The following is a 22334-nucleotide window of genomic DNA, read 5'->3' on the forward strand; positions in this document are numbered from 1 at the left end:
GTGGGTGCGTCTCGGGTGCGTCCTGGGGAAGCAACAGCCCTGCAAGTTATCAACACCATGGAATCGGGGTTGAACGGCCGCTTGGCAATATATTGAAATAACCGCTTGTTCAATTCACTTCAAGAGATTGTGCATCTTTATTCTATCAGTATAGCTCAATGCTTTCTAAGAAATTCGTGCAAAAGATAGCCCAAGAAGGTTCTGCTGCTCACACCAATCGAACGCCCTCGCTCCATTCACATGCTACGCTAAATTAAGGTAGCCTCTCTGCTTCTGTTGGTGGATCATTGGTGACCAGCGCAGCGCCCACCTCATTCTGCTATTCTCTGCAGCCAGATCTCGCCAGATCTTAGTGACCAACCCTATGATATATTAAATCTTGTAGACGTAGATGACCCTCTTCATTGTGAATGGGCATCTCCTTGAAAGTGCTCTCCTCGTATATCATACAACACTTCTGAGAACTGAAGGAGGAAATTGTACCCGCAACAAGACATTTGAATTATGCTGTCAGGTCCGAGGTCGTCTGCAAAAGCAGACAACGTCTGAATCAGGGCCCAGTGCATCATGTCACAGAATGCCACTTTGATTTGTCATTCATGAGCTGTTTTTGGCATACCGAGCCTTTCCAAATGAAAAAGGTACGTAGCGGTACTTGATCATGTGCTGGATCTGCTTGCGCACTGATGCCATCCAAGACAAGTTGGTTAGCGTGTTCTTTTGCATCCAGTAATCAAGCACTCCTCATCTCCCATTTTATCCACATGTACTTACTCGTCAAGAAGAACAGGATGAACCAGTACATAACCAGAACAGGCCAGAAGACGGGCACGTTGAAGACCTCAAACCAGCTGCAGAGAAAGCCGATGACGATAGCGCGGGTAGCTGCGTGCCAGAACTTGAACTCGGGAAGACGGCGGATGAATGGGCGGAACTCCTCGTCCTGCTTCGTCGGCAGACCTCCGACTGCGCCGTCCTCCATGTCGTTGTCCAGAGCTTCATTTGAGGGATCGAACTTGGGCTGCAGGAAAGCGAGGAAGAGGTTGAGCAGGTAAATGCCCAGCGCATACGCGACTGGAAAGTAGAAAACAAAGCAAGACCGTCAGCACTTGGACCTTTCGTAATATAGCTGTGACGAAAAAAGGGGGGTAGGCCATACCAATGTACCAGCCTTGTGCCACGAAGATGCGAGCGAAGAAGAGCACGAGTGTGATGCCAGTGCCGATCCATCGGTACAGTACATATGGTGTTGACTGGTCGAGGACGGCTTGGTATTGCTGTTGCAGCGGATATCGTTAGCCTCTTGATGCGACAAGCAAAGCGGGGAGTTTGTTGACCCGGGCGGGCAGGAAAGTTTCTATCGTGGGCACGAACTCTCGATAATCTGGATGTCTGCGCAGACACTGCCGCAAAGGGCGTCTGGTCGAGCTCAACGGAGTCCATCTTCGCCGGGGTTGAAACTGAGTTTTGGGAAGAACAGTGGGTTTCTGTGACTTTGTAGAAGCTGATTGCGACCAAGGAGTCGTGAAGCGCCCAAAGTGTCGATCTGTTGCTTTTTAGTTCAACGTAGAGGGCTGCAGCGGGATATAGGGCTACAAGTTGCGATTTGTTGTATTCCGCCTGTCTGGCCTAGCATGCATCCATAGACGAGGTGAAGTGGCGTGTGTCCCAGAAAGTGGTTTGTTGGTTGTCGCGAAAGGCGTGGAAAAATATGATTAGTTGTAATCTGGCCCATGCAACAGGGTAATGCAGGGTGGCGCGCTCAAGACTGAAGTAAGGAGTGACAGGGGTTCAGTGGATACAGTCGAGAGAAATCCAGGCCGCCAAGTTCTTGTTACAATCAATGTTTGACCACTCTTGCAGCGCAAGAGTGTACCGTAATTACAGTACGTACCGCAGCAACACTCACTCAGCTATCGCCCGCCAGTAATCCAATCAAGCCGCGGTGGGGGGAATGTGGCTTCAACTGGTTTTTTTGTGGCTTGAGAAGCAGCTTTGCTCACCAGGGATAGGAGCTCCACCCAGAGGCTAGTAACCCCCTTGAACGATGCATGAGCGAGCAACCCGCTATGATGTCGATGGTTGACCTCGGATATGGACGGTTTAATTTGACACTGTGAGCAGCTACCCCGTCAAGTTCGTGTCATGGGTGGGGAGCTCTTACTGGGAGCCGAACTTATTGTTGCTTGCCTCTACAACGTTGTCCGCAACATCTCAATGTCTCCTTAAACTCTACAGTCTCAGCACACCAAAAAGCAATAAACATTCGTTTGTACAATTCTGTCTGTGAATTGATCCCGTGGTAACTCGCAACTTTATCTGGCCATTCCAACTGGTTCTGTGAACAAATCGATCATCATGAACGCCTTCAGAGCTCTTCGGCCAGTCGCCTCAAAAATACAGGCACCTACCCTGCCGCGAATCACCAGGGGATTTGCAGCTTCTTCCAGGCTGGGATATGAGCACATTCAGGTCTCGGAGCCCAGGCCAGGTGTTGGTCAAGGTAGGTGAAGAGAGAGATGTTTGACCTGAATGAGCACCTCCCAAAATGAAATAGAGGATTTTGGTTGTTCTAGAATAAGTGATCAAAGTACTGAACCAAGTGTCTCAAAATCATATAGTCACGCTCAACAGGCCAAAGGCGCTCAACGCCCTCAGCACCCCACTGATCAAGGAGCTTAATACGGCGCTGGGCGACTACCAAAAGTCAGATAGCATATCGGTTATTGTAATCACGGGCTCTCAGAAGGCCTTCGCAGCAGGTGCCGACATCAAGGAGATGGCACCTCTGACATTCTCCAAGGCCTACACCGAGTCATTCATCGAGAACTGGTCAGACCTGACCACTCAGGTCAAAAAGCCCATCATTGCAGCCGTTTCCGGTCACGCGCTTGGTGGCGGCTGCGAGCTGGCCCTTATGTGCGACTTTATCTACTGCACCGAATCGGCCAACTTTGGCCAGCCTGAGATCAAACTGGGCGTCATTCCCGGCGCCGGCGGCAGTCAGCGCCTCACCAAGGCAGTTGGAAAGGCTCGTGCCATGGAGCTGATCCTCACGGGCAAGTCCATGACTGGCGCTGAGGCCGCACGGTGGGGTGTTGCTGCCAGGTCGTTTGCGACGTACGAGGAGCTGATGGAGGCCACGCTCAAGACGGCCGAGACGATCGCAAGCTACTCAAAGGTCGCTGTCCAGGCGTGCAAAGAGGTTGTCAACAAGAGCCAGGATCTGGGGCTGCGCGACGGCGTGGAATATGAGCGTAGGGTGTTCCACAGTCTGTTTGGAAGCCAGGACCAGAAGATTGGGATGACGGCTTTTGCGGAGAAGAAGAAGCCCGAATGGACTCATCAGTAAGCCAGGGAAACGATTGTTTGTATGGGTTATGTAATGAGATCAAGGAAAATGTCTCGATTATCAGACCCTCACGACCCAGCCGAATGGACTTTGGCAAGCTTGTTGCCAGAAGTATGCACGTAATGTAGAAGGCGCGTGATGTTGGGGTGCATGAGGGCCCTGCGTCATACGCTGTTCTTCATAGTGCTCATATGAATTCCGGAGCCGATCATGAGAAGGTAGTGAGGCAGTTGACCAGGAAAGCGGGTCGCCCAATCCTTCAGATGTATGTTAGCTTCGGCGAGAGTGCAGAACCCAGCCTTGCTACCATGTGTCTTAAACCAAATGCAAAAGAAACAAAAGGTTGATTGTGGATTGGTCAGTTGTATCGGAAGAGAGCGGGTCCGCCGTTCAGGCCTCATCTTGTCAATACTGCATATACATTTGAAGTCGGATGAAGCTGTCCCCTATGACATCGCTGAAATGGACACAAGGCGGAGTTGGCTCGACGGAAGACGGTAAAACGCGAGATCCCGAACATATCAAACTGGGCGAGATAGAAAAATAGATATTGGGCTTCAAACCCTATGTTGCGACATTCTGGCATTGGATCGCCTGTTCGGTGAATCCGAGGCACTTACGTTGGATCTCTCTGACGTGAGAGACGCCCAGGGGAAGAAATTGATAAAAAAATTACGAGCCTGTATTTCTGTTTCTGACAACTGGGCATCTTTGTCGCAAAGAAGCACGTCCATTGCGGGAAGGTGCGTCTATCTACAGTAGGTACGGCAGCCGTTAGAGCTAGAACTAGCAGCCCAATTAACTGGAGAGTGCTACAATAGCTTGGCATTCATGGAATACACCAGAATGCCACCAATGGGACCGCTGAAACAACCCTGGGAAACCCCACCAGATCGCCCGCGAGGCCCGGCTAGTCTTGTCCAACCAGGTACGACGGCGAGCGCCGAGCCGCCCCAGCTGCTGTTACCGCCGCCGTCGCCTGCATTATGGGCGGCAACGTCCTCGTGTTCCACCTCCGACATTGTCGGCGCCTGTCGTCGTCGTCTCTGGACAGGGCAACACGAGGAACTTCAGGTTCAGCCTCTTGAAAGCATCCTGCTGTCCTCTGTGCTTTCTTATACCGCCTTTCTGCAGCACGCCATACCGAGCCCGCAAGGCCAACCATATTTGCAGCCTGGCAAAGGTCGGGTTTGGGTCATCATGGATTCGCCCAAACCAGCGGTCGATCTGGAAACGGAATTAACATGTGCGGTGAGTCTTCGCGTCTTGTGTTGATTTTGTTTTCATTCCCAGGGAAACAAGGAAATAAAGCAAAGGAGGAGACTATAATTTGGGAATACGACAAAGAGGAGAAAAAAAAAGCACACAAATTGGGAATCTCCTGGGTCCGAGCCCAAGTCATTCATTCCCCCGCCTTTTACGAGAACCATAGATTCTTTCTTGATCTTCCCTCAAAATCCGCGACACGACAAACTCAAGAGTTACACAAGCTAAAACAGTTTCAAATCCCGTCGCCAATAAACAGATTTGCACCGATCTTCTCTATCAACCATTGACTTTACTTGACTGTCTCCACACATTTTGCGGCGCATGCCTCAAGGACTGGTTCGGATGGCAGGCCGCGGCGGCTGAGAGTGCACCGACCCCTCCGGCGCCCGATTCACCAATTTTTACCTGCCCATCATGCCGGGCTCCGGTTCGAGATACGAAGCACGATGCGAAGGTCGCCACCTTGCTCGATATGTTCCTAACCGTCAATCCGACAAAGGCGAAACCTGAGAACGAGATGGCTGAGATGAATAGGAAATATAAGCGCGGTGACAAGGTCCTCCGTCGCCTCAAGATACCACACAGGACGCCTGAGCAGCTCCGTCTCGACGAACAGGAAAGGCGCTTGATCGAGGAAGTGCGCGCTGTGAGTCTACAGGAGGCTTTCAACGCGGCCGAGGCCCAGCAGCAACAGCAACAGCAGTCGTCGAGGTCGCGAAGGAGGACTGACGAGGCAGCTGCTGCCACCACCAACGGGACCGGGAGGGAACCTCGCTCATCCAGACCTTCGGCTGTTGCTACGGCCAGGAGTAGAGAACCAAGCACAGATAGCGGTCACAGCGCCGCCAGTCGCGCTAGGGATGTGAGGACCCGGGAAAGGACGAGACGGCAAGTGGCTGAGGCGGAGAACCGAATTCGTGCCGAGCAGACCATCATGCTCCAGCCAGAAGCCAGGCACGGGGACGAAAGGCGACGTCGCAGCAGCGAGTCGCATCACCGGCGGCCCGGTGAATCTACAGATTCAAGACGCCGACCTATCGAGCACCAATCGTCCATCAGATCGCTGATCAGCACCGACTCTGGCTCACTCGACATTGACAGAGAAATCGAGGAATTTGCGCGGCAGATCCAGGAGGAGGGCCTGTTGGATGGACTTGATTTGGAAAACATTGACCTTACCAACAACGATGAGCTCAGTCGCAAGATCACGGAAGCATATCGTAGACGGCAACGGGAAAGGGCCCAGCGGAACCGTACTGAGCGGAGGAGAGATACTTCACGCTCGTCCGGACCGAGAACTTCGCGAACACAGACAAATGAGCCCTCAAGCCGGTCGCGGCGACGCTCACTTTCCCTGTCAGCTCCACAGGCTGCATCAAATCCGCACAGTCGGTCAACTAGTGCCACCAGCCAATCCGAGGAGCGTAGTAGACCTCCGGTGACCCACTTGGACGTGCAAGCCAACTCGCGCCGTCGGCGGCAATCCACTAGTAGAACACGAAGTTCCACAACCCCTTTACCTTCCAGTTCAGGACAGGCTCAAGCACAACAACCAGTACAACAGCTTCCCAACAGAACAGCAGTCCGCTCGCAGACTGATATTGGCTACTCAAGACCATCAGAGACAACTCGACCGGCCATTGCAGAGTCTAGAAGCTCTAGCTCCCCATCCATGCCGACGGGTACAGCTCAGGTCGAACAGGTGAACAATGTGCTCCCATTCAGCGCTAGAGTCGCCGGGACGCCGCCTGTGTTGAATCCTTCTTCGTTTGAGAACAATGCCGGTCGCGGAAAACGGGTTGGGCGGCCGTTGGACATTGGTGTTGGCCCGGTCTTGAGCCATCTAGCTTCGGATTCTCCACCGGCCATGTCTCCCAACCCCGACAGCTCAAGGTCCCGGAAGACTCTGCAGGTTTACGAGGAGCCCAATATATCATGCTCCGCATGCACCAAGCAGCATATAGAGTACGAAGTGCACTACAACTGTGATATTTGTGACGATGGCAACTACAAACTCTGTTTGAGGTGTTATCGCAAAGGCAAGGGCTGCCATCACTGGTTCGGGTTTGGCACATTTGGCATTCACAAATGGAAATGGTATCGGGAAATCGAGGGTAGCTCATTCCCCGAGCCCCACGTGCTCACGGCAAGCAGATACCTCCCACCAGAACCTCCAAACAGCAACAACCCGGCAGAGAGGCTTCAAAGAGGCGCATTCTGCTCTCGTTGCTTAGCATGGGCGAATGACTGCTACTGGACCTGCGGGATATGCAACGATGGTGATTGGGGTTTTTGCAATGAGTGTGTAAATCAGGGTCGCTCGTGTGCACATCCTCTCGTGCCAGTGGCACGTTTCCCTCAGATCAGCAATGGGGAGCAGGCGGATTCTCAGCCGCCTTCGGCCTCGTCTGCGCAAACGCCTATCCCGACACCTCCCATGAGCCCGATTGTCCCCGCGTCACTGCGTCCTGGTGAGGGCCATTCACGGCGGACAAGCAGCATCAGTAGCGTTCTCAGCGGGCCAACATCCAAGTTTCTCAAATTTACAACGACATGTGACGTCTGTCGTTGCGAGATTCCTCCTGCACAGAGTCGCTTTCACTGCTACTATTGCACAAGTTCGCTAGTGCCTGAATCCAAGCCTGGCGACTACGACATCTGCGAGTCCTGCTACGGTGGCGACAGGCGACACACAGTCAACTCTGAGAATGGTGCTGCTGGCTGGCGTCGGTGTCCACAAGCTGGTCACAGGATGGTCGTTGTCGGTTTCCGAGAGGCCAAACCTGGCAGGTGGTATCGCCTCATCCTGCGGGATCTCGTGGGCGGCAGGAAGCTCAAAGTCAACCCTGTGGAAGGATTCCCACAGCTGCAGCGCTGGTCTTGGGTTTCTGAAGACGGACGCGCCATGGAGAGGCTAGTCTCTGTCGACGTGCGCGAACGCGCAATTCTGGGCCCCGAGGTGGAAGGACTACCCGCGTCTGCCGTTGCGGCCGCGGAGACGACGGTGTTCCCGCCCGACGGAGGTACGGGCTGGAGGAGACAGGCCAGGTGGGCGTGGTATCCTGAACCTGACGCGCAGGATGAGCTCATGTTCCCCAAGGGGGCTGAAATACGTGAAATAAACGACGAGAACCCGCAGTGGTTTTCGGGCACATATATGGGGGAAAGGGGTGTTTTTCCCGCCAACTATATGTACCAGCCGGAGACAGAACCAGGCAACTGAGTTGAATATTCAGTGTGACCAGAAAAGGTGGCACTCTTGACGAAGCTTGTTATTTGATTAGGCTCAACAGGGTCAATGTCTATAGTTCATGAATATAGTATAACATTGGAACGCTTTGGATGTCTATCCCAAGCATTCAAGCATATTTGAATCAGTTCAAAGGTTGATGAAGTGGTACAGGCTTCCGCACACATGCGACTTCTCAGATCTGTTGGCTTAGCAACTGAATAGTACCTACCCTGTACCCACCATCGACCCACAGCTTGTCTCCACAACACGCTTATTGTACCTGACCGTTTCTTCACCTACCTGCCTGTTATAACACCATTCAACCGCATCTATCAACCAGCTGCAGGCAGTACCGCCACGGATATCTCCTCACTGGGCCCTCATCTGTGATGCTTCGTAACTCAGATTTCAACCATTTAATTTTATCAGCAATGGATTTAGAAATTGACAACCTCCTGGAGCGCTACCTAGGGCTGCTCGACGAGTACACCAAGCTGCGTGAGTCCCTGGGCACAACCCAGCGCTTGATGTACCAAAACATTGCGCGGGCCAACTTCTCAGCCGAGAGGGGCATGCGATACGGGCCTGATCACTTTGACGAGCGAATGCAGGCCGTCCGGAAGCTGCGGTTGGTGGGTGATGAGTCCAGATCGTCATCGCCCGGTGACGCCAGCAGCCCTCGGTTTGTAGTGGCGGGTCCCGATCCTACTCGTGCCCCTGAGACACCCACCAAAGCCAGCGATGATGACGGCAAGGCAGCAGATGGGGCAGAGAGCGATGACATTCAGACCGAAGACGCGGAAAAGACTAGGGAAACCGCCGATGGCAACACCGCCCCGGCTCGGCCCAAGGACCCGCTGCGGTGGTTTGGGCTGTTCACGCCAGCGCCGCTACGGTCGGCCCAGGGCCAAGCCGTCCAGCTGGTCGAGGAGATCGTCCCGAGGCTCGCCACCGTGACGGCCGAGATGGCAAGCGTCGAGATTGAGGTGCGCAGGGCCAGGAAGAAGCGCGCCAAGGCCGCTGCGAGGGAAGCAAAGAACGAGTCGGAGGTCAAGCAGCCTGCGTCTGGCCCGGAGCTTGCTGTTGCTTGATGTCTTTTTTTTTTTTTTTTTTTTTTTTTTGCATCGATTCCCACGAAGCTTGGAACCCGAGGAAATGCAGGAAATGCAAACAGCGGGTGAACAAGAGGCTCTCTGTGTCCACAACTCAGATGTCTCTGGTTATGGTCTTCGCAGAAACAAAAAATGCTGCTGCCTTCGCATTTCACCGCGCTTGCGTGCCATCTACCCAGATCCAATCTAATGGTCTCGGCTTGGTCTTCACATGACGTTTTCAGTCCAACACTGGTCCAAAGCCTGTGATCATACGTGCATGGTGCAGCCTTTGGACTTGCACTTCCTCGGTACTCAAATTCATCATTATCGGGTTTTCACAACAGCTCCAAGAATCTATTTATATTTTCTTTTTCCCCCATCGGCAAACTTCAGATCACAATGCACAGCGTCGTGAAAAAGAAAAGATGGGTCAGTCGTTCAATCCAATTTGATTGAGACTGCATTTCTCCTGTTGCAAGTTTTCTCTATCTCAAGTTGAGTGATTGCCTCCTTTCGCATATCACTGGCAGATTTTACATGGGAATATTTGCTATGTTGTTGAAACCTGAATGCAACACCCTCCCACATTTTTGCCCGTATAATCCTTCAACGCCATGCCCAAACTCATAGGGAAAGTCACATAATCAAAAGACAAGAAGAAGCCAGCTTAAGTTGTTAAGCAGACTTGGGCTGGTAGGTCTGCTTGGGGAAGGGGTATCTGTATAGAAATTTGGTTAGATCATCTATTATTACCATCTGCCACGTTTCTTAAACGGTCCTCAGGGGTTCACTTACGAAGGACCCAGCTCCGGATGCTGAGGCGGGCGAGCCACTGGCCCCTGTCGACACACTCAGCCAGGGCCTTGTTCTCGACGACTCCGGCGCAGAAACCGGCGGCAAAGGCGTCACCGGCACCGTTGGTGTCGTTGATCTGCTCTTTGGCGATCTCGTGCACTGGGTACTCCTTGACCTCTTCCTCACCCTGGACGGCGACGATGGTGGGGAGGGTGCCCTGGGTGATGATGGCGACGCGCTTGCGCTGCGAGTTCTCCTTGGGCAGGTTGGCGATGGCCTTGGCGATGGCGCGGACGTCATCCTTCTTGTCAGCCATGTCGTGCGACTCGGCAAAGGCGGCGGCCTCGGTCTCGTTGCCGATGACATAGTCGCAATAGGGCAGAGCGGCGTCCAGGGGGTCCTTGAAGAACTGCGGGATGAAGGGGGCCGACAGGGACAAGATGAAGGTCTTGTTGTTGGTGGCGGCCTCCTTGGCCAGCTCCATGATGGCAGGAGGGCAGACTTTCATGACAAAGGATTAGAACAAGCTCGGTTGCGGGATGGGAACACGAGTTTTCCCAGTTTAAACGGCGAACGGATACATACCGGTGAAGTGATAACCACCAATGTAGTACACCTCAGCACCCTTGACCAGCTCCCAGACCTCGGGCTTCTTCAGGAACTCGACCTCGTAGTGGTTAGCGGCACCCAGCTCGGTGCACATGGAGCGGTTGTGGCCGGTGATGACGACGGCGCAGCGGCCGGTGGTCTCCTTAGGGTCGACGCGGTACTCGACCCTAAGGCCGACCTTCTGGACGGCATCGCGCAGGATGGCGGAGTACTTGTCATCACCGACACCACCCGAGTAGACGACGCTGTTGGGTGGCAGCATGTACTGGGCGCCACGGGCCGTGTTCTGGGCGGCGCCGCCGGGGATCAGCTTGGCGTCGTAGTTGTTGAGAAGCTCCTCGAAGATGCCGGCGTGCTTAGCCTCGGCCAGGATGGCATCGTTGGCCTTGAGGCCGTATTTGTTCAGGAGCGCCTCATCTCCAACGGCCTGGATGTCTGGAATTAATTGCCAATTGAGTTAGCTTCAAGCTATTTCTTTCTGCTATTTTCCGTAAAAACAGCCGAGGTTTGCAGGAACAGATTTCTGCTTATCCATAGCTCGCCCGCCTCAAGCCAAGGATCCCCAATTGATATTCCAAAAGTTCCACCAAAACGATGATAAAGCCAAAAGATTTGCAAAACTATCAACTTACCCAAGAGAGGGTTCTCAAGGCAGAAAAGACGGAATTCCTTGGGGGAGCTCATTTTGATATTCTTATTGTGGTTGTACCGGAAGTTTGCGTATGTAAGAAAATGTTGGCTAGTCCTGGGCTATGGGGGCGGAGGGGTAATTGAAGCTCGACAAATAGGTCTGAGATGGAGTGGGATGCTGCTTAGTGGGGTTCTTGTTGCACCGAGTCCAAAGTCTCCTTGTCAGCGTCTGAACTACCGGTACCTTGTGGGCAGCTTTGGCCATATGCAGACAAGCGTTTTGAGAACAAAGTTTGAACATGGCAGTTGACTCCGAAGCTAGCATACTCCGAAAATCGTGTAGAGAGAAATAATGAGACGAGATGCGTCTACAGCAATTTAACAAACCTTCCAACCTTTCTGGAGGGACTCCATGGACTATAATATACGATAACATGTCCTAGCTCATACGATGGCCACTTGATCAGACCAGCCTTGGCAACTTCCAACAAGAACTAGACCTAGACTACCTACCTCTAGGTGCAAAATCTGGTAACATTTCCTTGCTCAATCTTGACTGCTAGGTAATTACCTACCTAGGTACCTACCTACCTACCTAGGCACCTCTACCTTACGAACCTTGCCCAGCTCAACTCGGCGAGACAAATATAACCTGCTGGCCTGACAATGTGCGTCCGAATCATCATGCCACTGCAGCCCTATTTTATTACATCACCCAAGAATTGTAGACCGCTGCACTTCGGGCATAATCGTTCATCCGTTGTTGCGTAAAACCCGAAAGAATGCTCCATTTCTTCATAAACCGAGTGCTCCTTTTGCTGCTGTAGGGAATCCTTTTTAAATCCTTGGATACCGTGAAAAATAAAACCGGCCAGAGCTCGCTAATTGCGGCTCTCCCAACGCAAAGAGTACCCTTGAAAACAAAGCAATGATCCATGCAGTCCCAACCCACAAATCTAGCGCCAAAACCCTTACTCCTTTGTCTTCTGGGTACCGCGCAACAGACCCGTCCTCCTGGCGGCGATAAGACCCGCCTTTTGACCCTGGGCAGCGTACCTCGAGATGGTTGAGGCCTTACCGATATGTTGGTGGTTACCCTGAAGTGCAGAAAACGTGTCAGAATATTCTCGTGATGTAGAAATAGCGTTCTGGGATCGCCTGTCCCTCGGTTTTCACTTACACCACCGTGGGGATGGTCGACGGGGTTCATGGCAACACCACGAGTCTTGGGCCACGAGTTGCGCTTGACAGCGAACTTGTGCTTTGCGCGCGAAGCCTCTGTAGAAGGAGTTCATAGTTAGCATCGGTCTTTGCCACCCCAAAAAAACCCAACCTCCTCATTCTTCCCGATCACGCCATGCGTTACGTACTCAACAGAGGCTTGTCAGTACGACCACCACCGGCAACCAGACCGATCATGCCACGGGCCTTGCTGCTGACGACCTTCTTGGCACCGGAGGGAAGCTTGATACGGGTCTTGCCGTCGTCGGGGTTGTGACCGATAACGGTAACGTAGTTGCCGGAGGTGCGGCCGAGCGCACCACGGTCACCGGGGTGCTCCTCGACGTTTGAGATGATGGTACCCTCGGGGATCGAAGCAAGGGGGAGGACGTTGCCGACGGTCAGGGCGGCGTTCTTGCCAGCGTAGACGAACTGGCCGGTGTACATGCCCTCGTTGGCGATGAAGGTCTCGGTGTGCTTCTTGAACTTGTAGGGGTCACGGAAGACAACGCGGGCGAGGGGAGCACCACGGCCCGGGTCGTGGATGATCTCCTTCACAATACCGCGGACATAACCGTGGCGCTCGGCATAGTCGAGGTTTCGGAATTTGGCGGGGTTCTTGTTCAGGCGGGTGACGGCTTCTGCAGTAGGGGAAAAGCGCTTGGTAAGTACGAGTTCGTGGAAATGATTATCGGTTCGTTGTGGTGTTTTCAAGGCTGGGCAACATACTGAAGATGCCACCGGCACCCTTCCTCTGGTTACGAATCTGATTGAAGCCAATGTAGTCAGTATTTCACTTGTTCGCATCTGCCTCCTCTCGGATGTCGATTTTGCAAAGTCTTCGAATCCAGCTCTCAGTTGGCTACTTACCACGCGACCCATCGTGTCTTTCCGCTCCTACTGGGAAAGTTCCGGGTTCTATTTTGTCTATAAGACCGGCCGAAGATTAGCAGCCGCAGGCGTCGACGTGAACTGGTTTGACGAGGAAGATTGGCACTCACGTCGTAGGTGGTCGTTGATTTCTCAAGTACAAGATCAATTTTGATGGACCTAGGCAAATTCAGTTGTGTCGTCTTGTGGGTCACTCCACCACCTCGAGAAATCTTGGGTCACGTGAGGTGGGGGGCCAACGGTACCAGTGAAGTTGGCGTCAGCTCAGGAATCGGGAGTAAGCGGGGACGAATTCTACAGAGCGCCTTTGAATGTGTCATGAGTTAATTAGTGTACGGAGTACCAACCCTAGGTATCTCAGATATGTACCTTACCTCTAATGGTAAGAGAATGGCGCCATTCGTTTACGTTATATCTCGGCCCAGCTCATGTACCATCGCATTGATAATATAGTAGTCTGCACTTTGTTTTCAAAATTCTCTCTTGCCTTCATTCTCTGCCCTACATATGTGTTGTTACTCTCTTCTTCAGGCTGTAGGCGCTGTGACTTTCGAACATCTAACGGGGGGTGCGGGCCTGGAAATGTGGGGACTAGGGAGTGCTTGAGCATTGCGGTGGCCTCCTGACCTTTGAGTCTGGCCACCACTACCATCGTCACTGCGCCATCCCTCTCCCCTCTGGATTCTTAACAAAGACATTTGGCTGCCTTGGGTGCCAGCGGAAACTCAATCACAGGTTTTCTTGCGATTAAAGCGCATATCTTACTCTTCATGTTTTAATACAAGCTGAGAGCGCAACGGGACAGTTAAGTCAGGCAAGACGCGGTCTTCGTTTGGTTTGATTACCGACCGCCGAACGCGTTGACCCCGCCCACGTGCCAACCTTCAAAAAGCCGATGAGGCTTACTGGACATCGCCGACTACTCCTTGGTTTCCTTGTAATGACAAACATATCTTGTGATAACGCTATGATTTTGCGGACTTAAGAGAGATATTTAATACTGTAAGATCCATACATTCCGCATTTGGAGTTCTTGTCTCTAACGCGTGTTCCCAGTGACACACAAGCGAATTCATGTTAGTCTTTGCTACGGTGGACGACGTGGGTGGAAATGGCTTCAGAGGCGTGAGCCACGGTCATGCCGCGGATCAAGTCAGAGCGTTGGAGGCTTCTGGTTGGGTCCGTTGGCAGAACCCTACCCTCAAAACTTTGCCATCAGTCGACTCAGAAGCCCTTCAAGTGATGGGGCTTGCCCAACTGAGCAATTGAGTGCATCCATGAGACACTCGGTTGGATTATGCAACAGAGCAGTTGGCTATGGGGAAAAGTCGACTCCAGTGGTCAAAGGATCGGTGCTTCCCCTTGGACCGATTGAAATTTGGGTCGAGCGGAGAAATCAACACCAGTTGATCTGAAAGCCGCCAACCACTGCGTGCAGTGTTTCCACTCGTCGATCACTCCGGTTTACTTCACAATTTTCTCATTTAACCCGGCTTGCTGGTTTTCAGTTATCATCAAGCTTTATGGTTTCAATGCCTACATTTTGCTACTGTTCAAGCTGGTGTTAGTTGCAAGCAGTGCTGTCAAGCGATGGCCTGCTAGAATGGGTACCGAGGTGGCAGTTGTGCCAAGTTTGTCTCGTTTGGGATCGGCAAGCGATTTGGATGTGGCAATAACCTCATTTTGGAGATGTTGTGCTTCGGTGCTGGTCCAAACTCTCCCATGACAAGTGAGTGGAGTGGAGATATCCTAAGCGACGGACGCTGACAAACAAATGCAATCATCAAGCGGTGTGTACCACAAACCAGAACAGGCCTCAAACCAGCACAACCTGATGCAGTCTTCAAGGCCTTTCATCGTCGACTTGCTACTGTTGCGTTTTGTTTGGTCATGTTGGATGTTATGGGTTGGAAAGACATCACTTTCATGTTATGATTTTGTTTTGACGGATTGCAAGATGGGCCTCTCCAGAGAGATAACAGGGTTGCAGGCTGCAGGCGTGAGTGAGACTGGGTAGTCATTACTGCAACCAAGGTGAGAGTCTTCAATGGGAAACAGTCTTCTTTGGTTCGGAAACCATCAAAGCTCCCATTCTTCCACTTTGCAGCATACTGCAAGGAGACGGATGGTTTGACGGGACCGAGTATGGATGGCTGCGGAACAGAGAACTTCGAGGCTGCCACGCCGCAGGCTACTGGCCGAAATGTACAACTGTCCATACTCTCTATAATGAGATACCTTACATATCTTACCTGCCATTCCAACCTATCACATGACTGTCATGCCTGAGTTGAGTGCGCGCGGCTCGGGATAAGTGGGTTTGACCTAGTGCGTGGGCAAATTGGTGGGATCCTCGAACTCTGAGCAGCATTCTCGTGGTTGCCAACCTCGCCTCCTCCACCACCCATCCCTGCAACTACAAACTTCAAAGTAGCAGCGGTCCATCTCGTTTGTACCGAGCAACGACAAGGCTCAGCAAACACCAGAAAGATTGAGGCAGATATCAATCTTGTAAACACAATAATGTCAGACGACGAATCGTCAGCCTTGTCTTCTGTCGATTCGCTTTCTCCGCCGCCATCTGGAGATGAGTCCGACGTTCAATTAAAGCGACAGGATGGCATCTTGAAGTTCTTCCACGCTGTGCCCAAGAAGGACGAGGCTGCACCCAAAGAAGATTCACCACCACCTCGCAAGCGAGAGCCTTCTCCGCCGCATGAATATGTTCTGGCGGATAATCCAGACATTGCTGTGAGTATCTGATTTTATTTTTCTTTCGAAATTTCTACCGAAAAGTCGCGTCGCAAAAGCGGGACAACGCGAGGTATCGCGTCCAAATATTTGATGTGGGCGTTGGGGGGAGGGGTTGGCTACCTAGCCTAGGTCCGCAAAGGCAACAAACAAACATCAGCATCGCTAACTTTCGGAGATGGCTACCACCTCCAAAAATTACAGTTCATTGTTATGTTCAGAGCCAAATTTAACGATATCTTCTCGAAGAATCTAGCAACATTTGGACCTCAGGAACTCGAACGAGAGATTGTCGACTCAACTCCGGGTGATCGAGTGGAGCTCTTTTTGTGCGCCATCTTGAAGCTCCTTCTCAATCGCCAGCAAGAGATTAAGTAGGTTGTCACTCACAACTCACCACGATCGCGAGACGATTCTCCGGTCATTTCATGCTGGCTAGGTACTGATGTCTGGCCAATCTGAACAGAATAGGTCACTACAACCGAGCAGTCGAGGATGCGATCAAATCCCACGAGTCGTCCTGGCCATCGAGCTGGAATGGAACCAGCCCTCTAGCTGGCGGTGCGACGTTTGTCTCCATGACACCAGTCCAAAGAGTACGTCGAATGCTTCCCCCGGGACGCCATCAGATACTGTTAGCGCCGCCAATTCGACCTACCCTCCTTGCATGTTGGTTAATGTATGGTGCACTAACGCGCATGCCAACAGCTTGACCTCCTCCGAACATTCATCCTCTGGACGATGCAGTACTGCAAGACTGTCAAGGACATCATTGACTCTGCCTACAAGAACAAGCGTATGGACGACGACCTGAACCAACCCCTTTCTGTTCAGCCTCTGGGCTCCGACAGCGACAGACGTCGGTACTTTCTGGTTGAGGGTCCTGGAGACACGTCATTCCGTATATATCGAGAGAGCAACCCTGCCGGTTTCCAACGCACATGGTGGAGTGTTGCTGGTAGTATAGAGGAGGTCAATGCCCTGACGGACAAGCTATTAACGGATGATGGTGGACCCAAGGCGCGCAAGCTGAGCCAAAGGTTACAAGACCACATACCACATTTCGAAGATGCGCTTGAGGTAAGTCTTCGTAGCGGGTTTTTGACATTCTTGGTGGGTAGGAACCTTTGCTGACCATTCTCAGAAACTGAGGCGCCGCGAGTACCGTCTTGCCCGCAAGCAGCAGTTCAAGCGCCCCGAGCCGGGCTTCTCCCTGTACGAAGGCCGAACACGGGGCAAGCGCGCAAAGTACACGTTCGATGACGACGACTACGATTTCAACAGCGACTCGACTGCAACAAGAAGATCTACTCGCCACGGTACTCAAACACCAGCTGAGCCTGCCGGTCCAGTCACAACATCGCGTGGCCGTCAGATACGAGCACCGAATCGGCTGAACGCCGACATGCCTGACAATGGCTCTGTGGCCACGGACAGCGTAGCATATTACGATGGAGATACCGAGATGAGAGATGACGGCGCGCCTGCCGGGCTGAATGGGAGGCCACGGCGCTCCGCCGCTGTCAATCACGGGACAAACGGCTGGTCGGGAAAGTCATCCAGTAAAAAGACCAACGGGAGCGACGACTTCGACTCGGATGCGGCCGATGATAGTGAGCCCGACTTTGGGGACGATGAAGAGGGTGACGAGCACGTTCCTGACGAGAGTGAGGACGACGATGATGAATTTGACGAGGACGCGGATATGGTCGATGGCGACGAAGTCGACTCGAGCTTAGTGGTGAAACTCCCAGTGAAGGTTTCATATGATCGCCATACTGGGAAGTACAGCAAGGCAGACGGACCCGCTAATAAGCGGAATGGTGATAGCGCACAACTGAGCCCAGGCAGCTCCGAGAGCAGCAAGCCCGGCGAGAGGATGCAGCGTCAAGGAACACCGCCAAAACTAGCACGACCACAGGTCACTTTGCAATCCCCTATTCCCGACGATGACGACGGCGTTTCAGTTGGTAGGAAGCTGGACCAGGCCAAGTCGACAGACAAACCTTTTGCACAACCTACCTCGGGTGCCAATGATTCCGGGCCTGACTTGCCAACCACATCTTTGGCGATCCGAAGCCCAGAGAAGCCATCGCAACTGGCACCCCCTATTGATGTTTAGTAACCTCAATAACGACTCATCAACGGAACTTTGACTGCCATTGGGGGTGCCTTATACCAAGAACTTTCTTAGCCTGTTACAGCATCCTGGAAACTTTGCACGTTCAAGGCTTGTCTTCGTACACGCATTGTCTATTCTGCTGTAGTGTTCTGGTGCGAAAAGTACAAAGTTTCTAGGTCTTTGTTCTGAAGGCGAAAAAGAAAACAAAAAACTTTATGAGCTTGAACTATAGAGGCAAGACGTGGAAACATTTTGCGACAAGATACCTCGTCTTTTGCAAAAATTAGATAATGATAGATATCAAGCAATCCTTTACGCATGAATCACCGTTGTATCCAAGTGACTCGTAGGAATGTTAAACAGGCCCAACATTGAAGTCCTTCACTGGTGTACCTCGTGAAAGTAAACCAAATATGTCAATACCGGCGAGTGCAGGCTATGTCATACCAGAGATCGCTCTGTTTCGTCTGAGGGGTCAGTTGTCCATCTACAGAGTCTATCGTCTCCTCCTCCTCTCCGGGGGAATCTTCCAGTTGTTGACCCCGTACCACCAACGCCTCAGTCTAGCCCCGGCCGTCGAACCATGTATTTGGGCCGTCTTGTTCCAGTACTGCCATCCACACCAAGCGAGGTTGTAAAGGGTTCCTTGAAGCAGGGGCATCATAACCTGCCGTATGGAGCCCATGTCAGTCTTTAGCTTCCTTTCGTAGATATGATGTCCAACGACCTCATCTGCCAGCCCTGAAGTTGCTTACCTGATCGCAGACCGTAATGAACGCAACCTTGTACCAAGTCTTCGCATTGGATATGCTCCTGAGATAGCTCTGCTCAAACCGCAGATCCGGCATGGGCGGGAGGTTGGCCCTCCGTCTCCGGCGGTTGAGCGCATGAAAGTCCTCGTCGTCCTCCTCGTCGTCCTCCTCATCCTCGTCGACATGCAGCGGATCCGCGTCCGAAATGCCGTCTATGCTCCCGACGTCATCATGGTGCTTCTCGCTTGTCGAAAGTATCTCGACCTTGTCGGCTGCGGTGGAGGGGTTGATGTCGTGCGTCGGCGACGGTTGGTGGTTGATGTGTGCGGTTTGGATGGTCTCTGCCAGCTGTGTCGGCAGTGACGATGCCATCTCGGTTTATTTTTTCTTCGCAGCGAACTGAATTGGGGTTCGCTGTGAAAGTTTACTCTCTAATAGCAGTTGACTGCCCTCATCTACGGCGGTCGCGACTTTTCCCAATTGCATCTACAAAAGGTTGAAGGCACGCGTGGTGGACCGTCGTTTGGATACAAAAGCCGGGTGACTTCATCCATCATTAAGCATTCCGGGGTTAGGGGCTGGTACCTCATAACTTTGCACTCAATGAAACCCCGGCTGGCAACTTGGCAAGCAGCCCTTTTTTGCAGCTCCACGGACCCTAGTCCTCGTGGCCCGGCGATATTTCATTGGTTGCTTAAAGCTCCGCCTCGACTCCACCTCTCTGGCTATTTCGGTGGTGAACTGGTGATTCGAGCGACTCGTTCGCACTAGAACTAGCCTTTACCTTGCACTATGTATGCCTTGGTACGGGTACAAAATTGGAACGCTGTCATCTATTTAGCATAGTTGGCCTTGTTGGCCTAACAGTCAGCTTGCCAAAGTTTGCTAGGTTGGCCAGGTACCCCGTTACCAACCAGTTGGCGAGGCAGAGTGAGGTCACTGGTCCCAAAAAGGTCCCCGCCGCAAATCCCAGCCCTTGCCCCCTGTCATTTTCTTGGATAACCAAATTCAAAGCGCGTGGCACAAAAAAAGTCGCCCTTTGCGCTAAAAGCTCTTTATGTCTGGCCCCCCTCCTTTCGAACACCCCCACTAACCACCGCAAAAACTATCAGTTTTCTTCACCTACACATCTTTCAGATTTGGAACGAATCTTCTTCGGTTCCCCTTGGGAAAGAAGGCTTTCTTTTTAGTTTTGTTGCTTTCACAGTTTGGGACCGACCCAATAAGGGTATTCTGTCAAGATGAGCGAACCTCAGGGAAATGAGGCTGAGAAGAACGTACGGTTGATACTCCACTATATAATTGGTCCATGTTTTGCCTTGTTGGGTTGGCTGCCTCTTGCAGAAACCCCCCTTTTCGCGGTCAATCATGTCTTCAAACGTTTTTCTTGCTGACATTTTGCGACTTGCTGTCTTGTAGATCGAGATATGGAAGGTGAAAAAGCTCATCAAGCGCCTCGAGGCGGCTAGAGGAAACGGCACCAGCATGATCTCCTTGATCATTCGTACGTTCCCTGTCCAAACTTGATCTGAGTTTCTTGCACTCGAAACGTCCGAGGAGACGACAGACTAACATGTCGACCCGAGCATAGCCCCCAAGGCCCAGATCTCGCAGGCAGCCAAGATGTTGGCTGAAGAATACGTACGTACCGAAGGAAGCTCTCGGCGACGCGATGAGTGGCTGGCGCTAATACGACAATAGGGTACTGCCTCGAACATCAAATCTCGCGTGAATCGGCAATCTGTCCTCTCGGCCATCACCTCGACCCAGCAGAGGCTTAAGCTCTACAACAAGGTTCCTCCGAATGGTCTCGTCGTGTACTGTGGTGAAATCTTGACCTCGGAAGGCAAGGAGAGGAAGGTCAACATTGACTTTGAGCCCTTTAAGCCGATCAACACCTCGCTCTATCTTTGCGACAACAAGTTTCACACAGAGGCCCTCGCCGAGCTGCTCGAGTCAGACCAAAAGTTCGGTTTCATCATCATGGACGGTAACGGAGCTCTGTTTGGCACTCTGAGCGGCAACACCCGAGACATCGTCCACAAATTCTCGGTCGATCTGCCCAAGAAGCACGGTCGTGGTGGTCAGTCTGCTCTGCGTTTCGCGCGTCTGCGTGAGGAGAAGCGCCACAACTACGTCCGCAAGGTCGCCGAGTTGGCTGTGCAAAACTTCATCACGGCCGACAAGGTGAACGTCGCTGGTCTCATTCTGGCTGGTTCTGCTGATTTCAAGAACGATCTTAATGCTTCCGACATGTTTGACGGCCGTCTGGCGACCAAGGTTATCAAGGTCGTCGACGTGTCGTACGGTGGCGAGAACGGCTTCAACCAGGCCATTGAGCTTTCGTCTGAGACGCTTGGTAACGTCAAGTTCATCCAGGAGAAGAAGCTCATTGGCAAGTACTTCGAGGAGATCAGCCAGGACACCGGCAGGATCTGTTATGGTGTTGAGGACACTCTCAAGGCCTTGGAGCTGGGTGCTGTGGAGACGCTCATTGTTTTCGAGAACCTGGAAATCACACGCTGGACTCTCAAGGACAGCACCGGTACCGAGATCATCCTTCACACTACCAAGGAGCAAGAGACTGGAAACCGGGATCAATTCATGGACAAAGAAACCGGGCAGGAGATGGAGGTTGTCAACCAAGAGTCCTTCCTCGAATGGGTTGCCGAACATTACAAGGACTTTGGTACTGCGCTTGAGTTCGTCTCAGACCGTTCCACTGAAGGCAACCAGTTCGTCAAGGGCTTCGGTGGTATTGGCGGTCTCCTCCGTTACAAGGTGAACTTTGAGCAGCTAGCTGAAGTCGACGACGATGACGACTACTACGATGGTATGTGACCGGATTCTCGGGCCATGTCGCCCCAGCATAAAGATGGAGGATTATACAACTAACAACCCAACAGATTGACAGACCGAATCCCTCGTTGGGAACGAGGGATATTCTACTCAAGTAGCCGCGCCTGCAGAGTCGCCCGTCTCTGAGCAGCGTGCATCAAAAATGTCTCGGACCGAGCGACTGGCGATGGAGATGGAGCACAAGTCGAGCTCCAACACCAGCGTGGGACATCAAGTCGTGCGCCCCAGCCCGCTTCGCTCTGTTATGACGGCTTCTTGAGTTTGTGTTTACACGCGGTAGATATCAGATTGTTGAGGTAAGCTCGCATCGCAGCTCGTCCTGTCAGCTACATTCTCTATGTAGTCAAGTTAAGATCTTGGTCTGAATCGGCGAAAGCAAAATGTAGATGAGAGCATACACAGAGAGCGACCTCCCTACGCGAAACCCGTCAAAAAGGTCAAAGTGAGCCTCAAGAAGTCAGATGTCATTTTCAGGGCTTTGTCTGTGGTCTGTGCTCTGGACAAGACAAACGGGCGAGGATATCAGAGGAAATTGGTGAAATTGGACGTTCATTCATATGGGCGTCTGCCTGGCAAAAGTGAGGATACTGCGGGCTCGTAGGAGCGGGCGATATCATTAGATAGTCCACCAGCAGCTTGGACCTCGGCCACGACCTGATGTGGAACTTGGTATCCGTTATCCAAACGTTTATGTAACATCTAGATTGAGAAATTCACCACTCGCTTGCAGTATGCGCCCACTATGATTGAAAAGGCA

The 22334-nt window shown here is 52.3% G+C and overlaps 10 protein-coding genes across 10 annotated transcripts; 5 read left to right on the forward strand and 5 right to left on the reverse strand.

The window, feature by feature from the left end:
- Positions 1 to 88: 88 nt before the first annotated feature.
- Positions 89 to 1871, reverse strand: MGG_06273 (uncharacterized protein). Its single transcript, XM_003717269.1, has 4 exons — positions 1375 to 1871; positions 1160 to 1277; positions 775 to 1074; positions 89 to 683 (listed from the first exon to the last, which is right to left on the reverse strand). The coding sequence occupies exons 1-4, from the start codon at positions 1441 to 1443 to the stop codon at positions 598 to 600; spliced, it is 573 nt and encodes a 190-aa protein (XP_003717317.1). The 5' UTR covers positions 1444 to 1871; the 3' UTR covers positions 89 to 597.
- Positions 1872 to 2155: 284 nt separating this feature from the next.
- MGG_12868 (enoyl-CoA hydratase) lies at positions 2156 to 4059 on the forward strand. Its single transcript, XM_003717270.1, has 2 exons — positions 2156 to 2503; positions 2622 to 4059. The coding sequence occupies exons 1-2, from the start codon at positions 2359 to 2361 to the stop codon at positions 3350 to 3352; spliced, it is 876 nt and encodes a 291-aa protein (XP_003717318.1). The 5' UTR covers positions 2156 to 2358; the 3' UTR covers positions 3353 to 4059.
- MGG_14844 (uncharacterized protein) lies at positions 3147 to 4374 on the reverse strand (the record flags this gene model as incomplete). The annotated part of the gene is made up of 2 exons (XM_003717271.1): positions 3147 to 3609; positions 4285 to 4374. The coding sequence occupies 2 exons, from the start codon at positions 4372 to 4374 to the stop codon at positions 3517 to 3519; spliced, it is 183 nt and encodes a 60-aa protein (XP_003717319.1). The 3' UTR covers positions 3147 to 3516.
- A 1-nt stretch (position 4375) lies between these two features.
- On the forward strand, positions 4376 to 8032 carry MGG_12869 (RING finger domain-containing protein). Its single transcript, XM_003717272.1, has 2 exons — positions 4376 to 4603; positions 4878 to 8032. The coding sequence occupies exons 1-2, from the start codon at positions 4553 to 4555 to the stop codon at positions 7842 to 7844; spliced, it is 3018 nt and encodes a 1005-aa protein (XP_003717320.1). The 5' UTR covers positions 4376 to 4552; the 3' UTR covers positions 7845 to 8032.
- Positions 8033 to 8284: 252 nt separating this feature from the next.
- On the forward strand, positions 8285 to 11397 carry MGG_06271 (uncharacterized protein; the record flags this gene model as incomplete). The annotated part of the gene is made up of 1 exon (XM_003717273.1): positions 8285 to 11397. One exon carries the CDS (start codon positions 8285 to 8287, stop codon positions 8942 to 8944), a length of 660 nt encoding a protein of 219 aa, XP_003717321.1. The 3' UTR covers positions 8945 to 11397.
- On the reverse strand, positions 9374 to 11391 carry MGG_06270 (adenosine kinase). Its single transcript, XM_003717274.1, has 4 exons — positions 10984 to 11391; positions 10328 to 10786; positions 9743 to 10243; positions 9374 to 9665 (listed from the first exon to the last, which is right to left on the reverse strand). Exons 1-4 carry the CDS (start codon positions 11033 to 11035, stop codon positions 9592 to 9594), a joined length of 1086 nt encoding a protein of 361 aa, XP_003717322.1. The 5' UTR covers positions 11036 to 11391; the 3' UTR covers positions 9374 to 9591.
- A 316-nt stretch (positions 11398 to 11713) lies between the features above and the next one.
- Positions 11714 to 13269, reverse strand: MGG_06269 (60S ribosomal protein L2). The gene is made up of 6 exons (XM_003717275.1): positions 13204 to 13269; positions 13073 to 13129; positions 12932 to 12968; positions 12352 to 12843; positions 12162 to 12259; positions 11714 to 12078 (listed from the first exon to the last, which is right to left on the reverse strand). Exons 2-6 carry the CDS (start codon positions 13082 to 13084, stop codon positions 11953 to 11955), a joined length of 765 nt encoding a protein of 254 aa, XP_003717323.1. The 5' UTR covers positions 13085 to 13129; positions 13204 to 13269; the 3' UTR covers positions 11714 to 11952.
- Positions 13270 to 13531: 262 nt separating this feature from the next.
- Positions 13532 to 18289, forward strand: MGG_06268 (uncharacterized protein). Its single transcript, XM_003717276.1, has 6 exons — positions 13532 to 14095; positions 14150 to 15844; positions 16049 to 16218; positions 16311 to 16440; positions 16553 to 16924; positions 16989 to 18289. The coding sequence occupies exons 2-6, from the start codon at positions 15617 to 15619 to the stop codon at positions 17964 to 17966; spliced, it is 1878 nt and encodes a 625-aa protein (XP_003717324.1). The 5' UTR covers positions 13532 to 14095; positions 14150 to 15616; the 3' UTR covers positions 17967 to 18289.
- Positions 18065 to 19502, reverse strand: MGG_06267 (uncharacterized protein). Its single transcript, XM_003717277.1, has 2 exons — positions 18722 to 19502; positions 18065 to 18633 (listed from the first exon to the last, which is right to left on the reverse strand). Exons 1-2 carry the CDS (start codon positions 19088 to 19090, stop codon positions 18463 to 18465), a joined length of 540 nt encoding a protein of 179 aa, XP_003717325.1. The 5' UTR covers positions 19091 to 19502; the 3' UTR covers positions 18065 to 18462.
- A 327-nt stretch (positions 19503 to 19829) lies between these two features.
- MGG_06266 (eukaryotic peptide chain release factor subunit 1) lies at positions 19830 to 22317 on the forward strand. Its single transcript, XM_003717278.1, has 6 exons — positions 19830 to 19995; positions 20138 to 20222; positions 20310 to 20359; positions 20420 to 21551; positions 21625 to 21873; positions 21964 to 22317. The coding sequence occupies exons 1-5, from the start codon at positions 19960 to 19962 to the stop codon at positions 21627 to 21629; spliced, it is 1308 nt and encodes a 435-aa protein (XP_003717326.1). The 5' UTR covers positions 19830 to 19959; the 3' UTR covers positions 21630 to 21873; positions 21964 to 22317.
- The last annotated feature ends 17 nt before the right edge of the window (positions 22318 to 22334 follow it).

Source organism: Pyricularia oryzae, chromosome 4, assembly GCF_000002495.2.
Source record: "Pyricularia oryzae 70-15 chromosome 4, whole genome shotgun sequence".
In the NCBI taxonomy this organism is placed as follows: domain Eukaryota; kingdom Fungi; phylum Ascomycota; class Sordariomycetes; order Magnaporthales; family Pyriculariaceae; genus Pyricularia; species Pyricularia oryzae.

Coding starts and splice junctions, on each gene's coding strand:
- MGG_06273 (XM_003717269.1), bottom strand. CDS start 1,443: ATGGACTCCGTTGAGCTCGACCAGACGCCCTTTGCGGCAGTGTCTGCG. Junction 1,278..1,374: donor AGACATCCAGATTATCGAGA/GTTCGTGCCCAC, acceptor CCGCTGCAACAG/CAATACCAAGCCGTCCTCGA. Junction 684..774: donor CATCCTGTTCTTCTTGACGA/GTAAGTACATGT, acceptor GGATGGCATCAG/TGCGCAAGCAGATCCAGCAC.
- MGG_12868 (XM_003717270.1), top strand. CDS start 2,359: ATGAACGCCTTCAGAGCTCTTCGGCCAGTCGCCTCAAAAATACAGGCA. Junction 2,504..2,621: donor CAGGCCAGGTGTTGGTCAAG/GTAGGTGAAGAG, acceptor AAAATCATATAG/TCACGCTCAACAGGCCAAAG.
- MGG_12869 (XM_003717272.1), top strand. CDS start 4,553: ATGGATTCGCCCAAACCAGCGGTCGATCTGGAAACGGAATTAACATGT. Junction 4,604..4,877: donor AAACGGAATTAACATGTGCG/GTGAGTCTTCGC, acceptor GCCAATAAACAG/ATTTGCACCGATCTTCTCTA.
- MGG_06270 (XM_003717274.1), bottom strand. CDS start 11,035: ATGAGCTCCCCCAAGGAATTCCGTCTTTTCTGCCTTGAGAACCCTCTC. Junction 10,787..10,983: donor CCTTGAGAACCCTCTCTTGG/GTAAGTTGATAG, acceptor AATTAATTCCAG/ACATCCAGGCCGTTGGAGAT. Junction 9,666..9,742: donor CATCCGGAGCTGGGTCCTTC/GTAAGTGAACCC, acceptor ATTTCTATACAG/ATACCCCTTCCCCAAGCAGA.
- MGG_06269 (XM_003717275.1), bottom strand. Junction 12,844..12,931: donor GGGTGCCGGTGGCATCTTCA/GTATGTTGCCCA, acceptor CCCCTACTGCAG/AAGCCGTCACCCGCCTGAAC. Junction 12,079..12,161: donor TCGACCATCCCCACGGTGGT/GTAAGTGAAAAC, acceptor TCTGCACTTCAG/GGTAACCACCAACATATCGG.
- MGG_06268 (XM_003717276.1), top strand. CDS start 15,617: ATGTCAGACGACGAATCGTCAGCCTTGTCTTCTGTCGATTCGCTTTCT. Junction 16,441..16,552: donor CCATGACACCAGTCCAAAGA/GTACGTCGAATG, acceptor GCATGCCAACAG/CTTGACCTCCTCCGAACATT. Junction 16,925..16,988: donor ATTTCGAAGATGCGCTTGAG/GTAAGTCTTCGT, acceptor GACCATTCTCAG/AAACTGAGGCGCCGCGAGTA.
- MGG_06267 (XM_003717277.1), bottom strand. CDS start 19,090: ATGGCATCGTCACTGCCGACACAGCTGGCAGAGACCATCCAAACCGCA. Junction 18,634..18,721: donor TCATTACGGTCTGCGATCAG/GTAAGCAACTTC, acceptor TCCATACGGCAG/GTTATGATGCCCCTGCTTCA.
- MGG_06266 (XM_003717278.1), top strand. CDS start 19,960: ATGAGCGAACCTCAGGGAAATGAGGCTGAGAAGAAC. Junction 19,996..20,137: donor GAAATGAGGCTGAGAAGAAC/GTACGGTTGATA, acceptor GCTGTCTTGTAG/ATCGAGATATGGAAGGTGAA. Junction 20,360..20,419: donor AGATGTTGGCTGAAGAATAC/GTACGTACCGAA, acceptor ATACGACAATAG/GGTACTGCCTCGAACATCAA.